The 9,601-nt window shown below is 43.1% G+C and overlaps 1 protein-coding gene across 1 annotated transcript in view; it reads right to left on the reverse strand.

Moving 5' to 3' along the window:
* The window catches only part of HPSE2 (heparanase 2 (inactive)), a 702,164-nt gene extending 693,091 nt beyond the window's left edge, over window positions 1–9,073 (reverse strand). Inside the window, exons 1-2 of the mRNA XM_040254194.1 lie at window positions 8,542–9,073; window positions 5,499–5,656 (exon numbers count right to left, since the gene is read on the reverse strand). Coding sequence (XP_040110128.1) covers window positions 5,499–5,656; window positions 8,542–8,831 — 448 coding nt within the window. The 5' untranslated portion in view covers window positions 8,832–9,073. The remainder of the gene's footprint in view (window positions 1–5,498; window positions 5,657–8,541) is intronic.
* Between the last annotated feature and the right edge of the window lie 528 nt (window positions 9,074–9,601).

The raw sequence follows: 9,601 nt of genomic DNA on the forward strand, positions 1-9,601 counted from the left end.
AAGCTATTAGATCATTGATAGCTGGGACAATGTCTTTTGAAGGGGAAAGGTCAAGTATTTTGTAGGGTATCCTTCAATTTGACTAGTGTTTTCTCATATTTACAGAGAGTTATGGATTTGAGGAAAGAATATCACAAAGGTAAAGTGTCCTCTCATCACATGATATCAGGGAATACATGATATCAACATGACTCATCTGCTGATGTTAACCTTGATCACTTTGTTGAAATGATATCTGACAGCTCCTCCACTGTAAATTACTATTTTCCCCCTTACAGACTCTCTTCTTTAGAAACAAGTTGTTAAATCCAGCCCACACTCAAGCAGAGAACAGAAGCTGCACATCCTAAATGTATCAAAGAATTGGTGGCCATATGCTAAAACCACCACAATAATTAATTAATACTATGAGAGAAATGTTTGATGCTATGCAAATATCCCATTTTGCTTTAAACTACACCTACTTATTTTAATACTGATTAGTGGATCTTGCCTACAGCAATAATTACAGTTGTGCTCTAATGTTGTAATGGTATTGTATCTTTTATTTGTTTGATAATCTGCCATTTTGTCCAGGATCAAACTAAACACAGATCAGGTAATCAATAAAGACTTGTTAAACATTATTGAATTTCCAGAAACATTTATGTAAAATAAAGTGAGACAGTGCAAAGTGTGTATGTTCAAGGCAAATATATATTTTGGCAGTTGTGCTGTTCTTATGTCATATGTCCTGATGGATGGACTGAGAATAGAAAGACAAAGAATTAACTACCTCACCTCTACTAAAACTGGAAAACTTCCTGGAGAAAGCAGAACAATAATATTAGTTGCATAGTGCCTTAGAGTTTACAAAGTGTACTCTACATTCATTATTTAGGATTTCAGAAGCTTTCAGAAGCAAAAATATTCAGGAAATGAAAATTGAAAACAACATTTAAATTTGTGCAAAGGTACTATTAAACTGTGAGTTGGAAAATTAGATGTAGAAACTATAAAAGGTCAATCAAGCAAAGCTAAAGTAAAGGCAAAGAAGAAACAGATACGATTAAAAAAAGTGTGAGTCCAGTGCAAGGCTTTAAATCAGGTGGTAAAGTTGATTTCACACACAGTATTAAACCAAGGCACTTAGACTACCAAAGATAAAGAGAACACAGTTAAAATAATGAAGTATGTCATTAAAATAAATATTAAGAATGGACTTCACGGGAAAATGCATTGAAGGTAAAAAATGAATAGAATCGTTATGTATGTGTTTACACATTTCTTCATTGGCAACCTCCATTTTTCCAGTGCCTTTAACATGCTTTTAACCTAGTAGGCATCCAGGAATATTTGCTGAAGTTCTACTCTGTGTCAGACAGAATGCTAGACATTTTGGGATATACAACAATTAGATATGGTCCCTTCCTATTAATAATTTACATTCTATTAAAAAGTAAAAGAAGGGGCCAAAAGAAAGAAAGCTGCAACCGTCCAAAGAAAGAAAAGATAACTATGAAATGACCTGTTCAGGAAAGGCTTGTGGTAATAAGGGGCACTTGCAGAATTGGGTAAAGTGGGTAGTAAGATTTTAACAAAGCCAAGAAAAAGGCTTTTAAAGCACAAACAGAATGGCTGAACACAAGGGGTTGAGATGTTTTAAGGAAACAGTGAAAATCAAGCAAAGCTGCAATAAAAGGTATATGAAAACATAAGAGTACAAAAGATAAGAGATTTTAAAAAGGTTTTGAATGGCATGTTGAGGAGTTTGAACATTTCCTATAAGCAATCCAAAAATAATCACAAGATTTCCAACAAAAGAGTGACATGATAAATGTGATATTTTAAAAATATTAAACTGGCTTTTGATGTACACAATAAATGGTATATATCTTGATTATCTTGATTAAAGGTATGATTATGGCAGTAAAGAGACAGGCATACAAATAAAGCACACTGAATATATAACAAAGAGGAACAGACTGTAGCAAAATAACAAAAGATTAACCTGTGATTTCTTTGTTAGGAGCAAGAATAGCATAACATCACATAGAACCAAGAGGAAGTTAGGCAAAGGGTAAGACCCCAAAGTATGAAGAATAATCCTATTTCCTATTTTCATTTCTTCCATCATGTTTGTATGAAATTCAAGTTGCCTAAGCTAAAGTGGAATAGGTAACTATATCAAAGGACTAACTACAGAAGTTCCCAAAGTGATATATAAACAGTGACTTTAGAAAGAGGAAATGTAGCTGCCTTAAAATGCTTTAAAAGTATTCAGAAAATACAAGCCACATGACTTGGTAATTGCTCAGTTAGTTCAGGGAAAAACAACAGAAACAAAAAATCACATCAAGGTAGCAATATGGGTAATCAATCTGGTTAATGAATGCATTAACCAGAAAAGTGTATATTACCCAAGCTGGGTATCAGTTCATTTAAATGTTAGTATATAACAAAACTAAATATTGGTCTCTTCTCTCATTACCACACACACAAAAAAAGTCACTCATGTCCTCCACCTCCACTTCTTAAAAGAGAATTCTCCCTACATTTTCTTAATCCTCTCAGACAATTCCCTAATTCTATCCCCTTTCTTGTGTATAAACTTTGGTCTACTGCATTTTATTTACTTCTTAATTCCACTTTAAAATATTAAATATATATTATAAATTTTCTGAAGCTGCCTTTAATAAAAGTAGGAATATTTAGCCTTCATATTTAGCCTTTGCAGTTGACAAAATATTTTATACACATTACCTCTCAGAACCCTCACAGAGGCAATGCACAGCAAGTATTATCATCATCCATATACTATACAGAAGCAGTAAGCCCAGGGCCACATATTCATAAGTGATAGAGTCAGGCCTGAAATACAGGTTTTCTGAATCCAAATTCCATATTCTCCTCCCTATGTCACTCAGTTTCATCATGTGCCAGTAGCTATATCTAATTATTCAAAATGTATGTCATTATTCTATACTATGTTTAAGCCAATACATCTCTTTTTTAAAAAGAATTAGATACTTATGCCCAAATGGCCCTATTATACAGCCATTTACTGAGAAAACTTAATTATTTTATGAAGCTCATTATGATGATAGTTATCACTGGATGAAAAGTGATGACTGAAGTATAATATCTGCAAACTTGCTGAGCCTATACCAAAACCATTTTTGCCTTTAATTCTGCAACACAACATGTAACAACAAAGACAATGTGGATGATTTAAGCATATGTGAGCATCAAAGGACAGAAACAGGGCATTCCTACTCTCTTTAGCTGTGCAAAGGCCTCAAATACTGATATAGTTCAGAGCATCTTATTACCAGGGAGACATAAATCAAAAGGAGTTCAGCTAGGAGCAATAAAACAGATTAGTGTCTGGAAGGACTGACTTTAAAGAAAGTTTTAAAAGAATTAAATCCAGGTAGTCTAGATAAAAAAACAGCTAAGAGGAAACCTTTTGTTTTGAAGCTGACACTCACAACAAAGAAATTATTTTGAAGATAAATGTCTAAAACAGTGCAAAAAGGAATATTCACATATTTGGAGAATATAAAGGGAAAATTCAGGAGAAATTTACTGACAGAAACCTATGGGACAAAAGAACTTTCTCCCACAGGAGTGGTGAAAACTACATTCCTAGAGATATTTAATACCATGTTGGACAAGACAAGAAAAGGATTCCATATGGAATGATACTGTAGTGGCCCCTGAAGTGATGGAAGGAATGAAGATGACCTCTTAGATCTTTTCCATTTCTGATTTTTTCCTAATTCTATGAAGTTCTATGGGCCACGGCCTTCTACCAATTTCCCTTCTCCCCATGATGCCCACTTTCTCTCACAAACGGAAACAAAGTAACCTTCATTTTAAGCAGATCTCCCATTCTCAGTGAATAGGTAATATAATCCTAGGTACAAATTTTGGAGAAAAAGGCTAATTCCTAAATTTATAATGGTCCCCCCCCCCCAACAGTGGTTCCTGGGACTCTTACAAGTTTTTTCACAAACTAAAGAGGAAGTAGTTCAAATGGACTCAAAGAAGAGCAGTTTCATCAGGAAAACCATTAATATCCTCCCTTCTTGTACCTGAACACAAAGCTGACAGTGACCCTGGGAACTAAAAAGCACTGGGTCAAATTACCATCAGAGCTGCTGCTCAGGATTATCTTTTAGCTTTCAGCCTTTTATGCTGAGTGACAGCAAAGTCTACCTGCAATCCACATTTTCATAGCAATGACATTTACCTTTGAAAAGATGTAGCCTTAAATACCTACACACTTGGAAAATGTTGTAAAAGAGTAAGTCTGATTCAGGATTCAAACTCAAGAAGCCTCAGCCTTGCCCTCTTTCTCATCTGACACTTAAAAAAAAAAATGTTTCTCAGCCAACCTTGAAATAGATCCCAACTCTCTAGAATTCCTGTTCGGTGAAAGCCCCAGAAAATACAACAGGCTTTTCCTCGTTTTGCTGATTTATAAGGACAAGATGTAACAAAATCCAGGGAGCTCTGAGAACATGTCCCTGAGCCCTTTAAAAATAAAACTGTAGCTCACTTATGAAAAGGGACAGCAGGGCAGAGATAGCCCTCCAGGAATGGACACTAATGCTTCTTCTATGCAATCTAAACAACCTAAGTGGCTGAAGACCCAACAATTGCCATCTTGCCTATTTTACCCACACAGAAAGTTCATTGATATTAAAACCAAACCCTCTAAACATTTTTTTAAATACCATTTTCACTTTTCCCTAGTAAAAATGAGACTGTTCGTATATTTAAAAAAATGATTGGCCTCTCATATTAGAATAGGATTCAGAGTTTTCAAAGCCCTTCCAACACTCAACTCTGATCCTGGCAGGAAAAGCTGGCAGTTATAATCCCATTTTGAAATTTAGGGGGTGGGAAAGTGTGACTCTGAGATTAGGCAGTCTAAAGGAGAACTCACTGCAAAGATTTTCAAACCTTTCCAACAAGGGACCAATCTAAAAGGGATTGTTCCAGAAAAATTCAGTGGATTTCAAAAACAGCTGAAGACCGGTAGCCTCATCTCAAGAAAACAAGGAATAAGAAAAACAAAAGGCAACTTTTCCTATAATTTCAGGAAGGAAACGTGACCCTGACCCTTTAACAGCCTACGAACCTGAAAGAATTTTCTCAAGAAATTCCTTGAACCTTCTCCCCACAGGACTAGTCAGCCAGAAGTTTTGGCTACTAGTTCTGGGCCTCTGTCTGAGACTCATCCGCCCAAGAAAAGCGAGGAGCCTGGACAAGGAGAACCTGAGGATTCCCCTTTACCTAATCACTTCGGAACTCCCACACTCCTGTGTCCCCTCGCCTACAACTACCAGTTTTGCAGGTGAGCTCCAACCTGGTCCTCCTCCAAATCTGCATGCCCCCCTCACACACACACACACACACACACACACATGCACACACACACGTACACAGATTACTCCCTCGCACTCCCCAAACTTTACCCACCCAACAAAAGTGGGAACCAAGTTTCTCACCATCCTCATAGTTTTTGAGATAGTAATCCGGGCCGGGACCCCCACGGCTTTTTGCCGGGTTCCTCAGGTTCTGGAACTGCAGGAAGTCGGTCCTTTTGCCCCCGAAGCGCAGAAAGGCGGGAGAAAGTCCCCGGGCCAGGGTCACCAGACGCTTGGAGCTGCAGGGGTAGAGAAGGAGAAAGGAAAGGATACGGGGGACAAGCGAGAGGCAGCAGGGCACCAGCAAATCCCTCTTTCTACTCTGTGGAGTTTCGCCTAGCACCCTAGCCCGCCCAGCTTTGGGCCGAGGGACCCGGCGCTGTGCCTCCTGCACCCAGCTGGTCGCGGCCCCCTCCCTCAGGCACCCCGACGGTGCTCACCGAAGGCAGTATTTACAAAGAGTTAGACTGTTTGTTAACAGTGTGTGCATAGGTGGGGGTACGCTTCTGCTGAGAATATGGGACTAAGGCGCAGTTGCTGGGCTTCTGCCCCTGCCGGGAAAGCGCTCCGAAAGGAGTCGCGCAGCGCAGGGACCTCGGGCTCCGACTTTTGCCAAACTTATAGGCTGAAAGAGGGAATCTGCCTCCTCTGCCCCAGGGGCAACTGCAACCTCTGTGCAGAAGGTGAAACCCTCCTTCTTTCTCTCAGACCAGGCACCTGACATCAAGTTTGATGGTTTTTTTTTTTTTCCAACGCCAGTTGATTTTTCTTTTCCACTACCTTATACCAACTGCTTGCATCTCCCAAATCCTTGTCTTTCTGAGAACACTCCCCACACCCGCCTTGCACAGTAAAAGCAATGTCTCTTCGGTCCCTGAAATAATTCAGCCAGATCTCAGGAAAGGTAACGACCTTCTCTCCACCCCCCAGTTGGGCTCCATCATTTCCCATTCCCACTTGGAATCATTTGGAAGCTCTGAGGAAAGTGAAGTTTGCCGAAATGTGGAACGTGCGCGTCGTAGCAGACTCTGAAGAGCATCAGAACAATGGCATTTACAGCTATTTAGGTTCAGGATTTCCATAAATAGGTTTTTTTAAAGCCAAACGCTAATTAGGGAAGGCGCAGAGAACGAGCAATGAAGATGCGCTTAATGCTAAGGGCATCAGCTATTGAGTTTCGGATTTCTAAGTTACTTTTAACGCTTTTCTGGTTCAGGTTCTGAAAATCCAAATCCAAATGGTACTAAAGAGTATCTTGAAGACGGTGGATAGGAAGCGGGGTGGGGGGACAACGGAGACTCCGGTTTCAGAGTTTCTGACAAAAGCTGTGGCAGCCCAGAGAAGTCCCAGCAGGGAGAAGGATCCCCTGGCCGTGGACTCCAGGACTGCGTTACCAGGCGGGCGCAATCGGGCGTCGTGTGGGCCCCACGGCTGGCAGAGGAGACCACCGCTCAAGTCCGGCCCCGCCGAACCGGCGTTTCCAACAACCGTCCAGCCGGAAGCCTGTACAGCCAATGCAAATACGCCCCGCCACGGCTTCTTTCCCGAAAAGCCGCCTTCCACAGTCTTTTCTGCGGCAAGCATTTAGCGAGAACAGTAAAGGTTTTGTTGTTGTTTTTAAGATAAGAAGCAAAAGAACTCCAAAGGAGTCCGCGCAGCTGGAGAACCGCGATGCAAGTAGGGAGTGTAGTCGCCCCCCCTCTGTGGGCTCCCCCCCGCCGCTCCCCGGACGAGCTCAAAGACGCGCGCTGCTGCAGGAAGAGCTTCCGAAGAGGAATCCGGGCCGCGCAGAGCTGTTCCCGCCCTCCCAGCCGAGGCGCCGGCTGGAACCGAAACGGCCTCGGCAGCCGCAGCAGCAAGCACTCAGCCTTCCCGCAACGCTCGCTCCACGTGGAAGAAACGTCCCAAAGTGCGCTTCCCGCTACCTGCAGCGTCCTCCCGCCCGGCCGAGGTCAGGGGAGATCCGGAGAACTGAGGGGCGGGCACACACTAGAAGCAAACTCGAATTTCGCGGAGAGTGAAAGATACTCACGAAAGACGACGCGGCCTCAGGGCAGAGAAGTGAGACTGAGAGCGCTCGGAGCTCTTCGAGGGAGCCCACAGCTTAGCTCCAATTTGGAGGGAATTTTTTAAAACTCAACGTTTGTATTCGACATTGTAGACAATTTATTTTTTATTTATTTTTACAAAGCAACTCTCTCCCTGTTGTGAAGGGATCGTGGTTGCCTAACTGCTGAACAGTAATAACCGGGGAGAGGGTGCGCCCCAATTAAGAGGCCAAGCCCTAGAGTAACGTAGAATCCACAATTATAAATCTCCCGGCTTCCTAATCCACCGGTGCGAGATTCAGACCTCCGAAACATCCCTAGAGTATTTCTAGGACCCTTTCCGCTCTCCTTATATACGCTATGACCGCAGCGAGGGTTCTTTCTTTCTTTCTTTCAAGAAAAACTAAGCTATGCAGTTACCGCAGATTTAAGGAGGAGGGACTAGGGGACCATTCGGTCTATTAAAAGTATCTTTCAACGTCCTTAAGTTTGGAGAGGATAGCAGAGGATATAAAATTAAAAATCCGAACCAATTTGCCCACCGCTCAAGCCTCTGCCTAGATTGATTCTCTGTCTGGAAGTGGGAGAGAACTGACGAAACGATCTTTCCGTGGAAAACTCCACTTTCGTGCGAATCCCGCTTAAACATTCACAGACACATGCAGACACGCACTCTCTCACACACACCCATTCCTCTCGGGTCTTTGTTGCTCGAGACCTTTTTTTCGCTTTTGTAACTGCCCTGAATCTCTTGTTTCTCTTCAGAAGGAGTCCGGGAGGCTAATTGTGGATATATGTAAGCACAACATTTTTTCAGTCATAACTGATAAGTTTCTGAAATGCCTTCTGCATTGCAAACATGTGCATCTTAATAGAAAACATTGCTTTTCTCAATCACCAGTTACAGCCTCACAGCAAATATTCCTGGAGGAGGAAAACCTTTCTTCTCTTTGAGAGATCCGCCTGGTGTATTTTCTTCTTCTTCTTCTTCTTCCCCCTTTGGAATGAGGAGATACGAAGGGGTGGGGGTTGCTACTTTAAAAAAAAAAAATGATCCATCGAAGCCCCTGCCTTACCTTAAGAAATCGAGCCAGCCATCATGAATGATGGACGGATCCAGCTGCAGAGAGAGGAAGTTCTCATTGACTGTCCTGACTGGGTTCTTGGTGCTCACATCAAGTAGAATCAGGGTCTTTTCCTTCATACCTGGAGCTCTGTCTACAGGCAAGGGTCTCCTGTCTCCAGCTTGGGAGGAAAGGGAGCGATGGATCAACAGAGCCAAGAAGAGAGCCACCGGGGCTAGGCACGCGGGGGGGCGGGAGTTGCTGGAGGGCATGGCTTCAGGGAAGGCACAGAGCACCCTCATTAAATCCCTCTGATTTAAACCTCTCTTCCTACAGGGTCTCGCTGGTGACTAATTGTCCTTATCTAAAGTGTGTGTCTGTCTGCCTCCCCCCCCCTTTTTTTTCCCTTCCTTTCCCCCCCTCTCTTGAGCTCTCTCTCCCTTTTTTCTTTTCTTTTTTTTTTTTCCTTCAGTGTTTTGGTGCTGGTGGAGCGAACTCACGCCCCTAGCCAGCCTTCTCAGAGACTCGTGCCAAGAGTACTCGTTCACCAGCACCGCCCCTTTAAGAGATTTCGACTGCAGACATTTTTTAACTTTTTAAAGGTAAGGGGGTGGAGAGGGGGAGGCGGGAAGTAAGAGGAAGGGGTGGTGGTGTACCCTCCTGATTTAACCCTCTAGGCTCGGGAAGCGGAGGGAGGGATCGAAACTATACCGTTGTAACATTTGGGGTACGGGCGGGATGTCTTGTTTTTACTTCCCTCCCAGTAAGGCTCTGGGGAGGGCGATTCTAGCTGCGACCCCGACGCGAAAGCCCCTGCGCTATGGAGCTGAGGCTGCACCCGTCGCTCGCCTGTTTGCCCTGACAGCGTCAGGCATTTCGACTGCTCCAGGCCCTTCTCTTTGGGGTAAAGCAGCGAGAGCAAGGCTGCTTAAATTGCAGAGGGGTCCTGCAGTGGCGACTGTGATTCCTGCCAAAGCACAGAGAGCAAAGGGAGATTCCATGGATCCAAGTATGGACCTCTGCGACGCGCTGGACAGACACACAGAAGCCGCCTCTGACCTCGATGGGGCAA

The sequence above is a fragment of the Oryx dammah genome, unplaced genomic scaffold, assembly GCF_014754425.2.
Source record: "Oryx dammah isolate SB20612 unplaced genomic scaffold, SCBI_Odam_1.1 HiC_scaffold_14, whole genome shotgun sequence".
NCBI classification, from domain to species: domain Eukaryota; kingdom Metazoa; phylum Chordata; class Mammalia; order Artiodactyla; family Bovidae; genus Oryx; species Oryx dammah.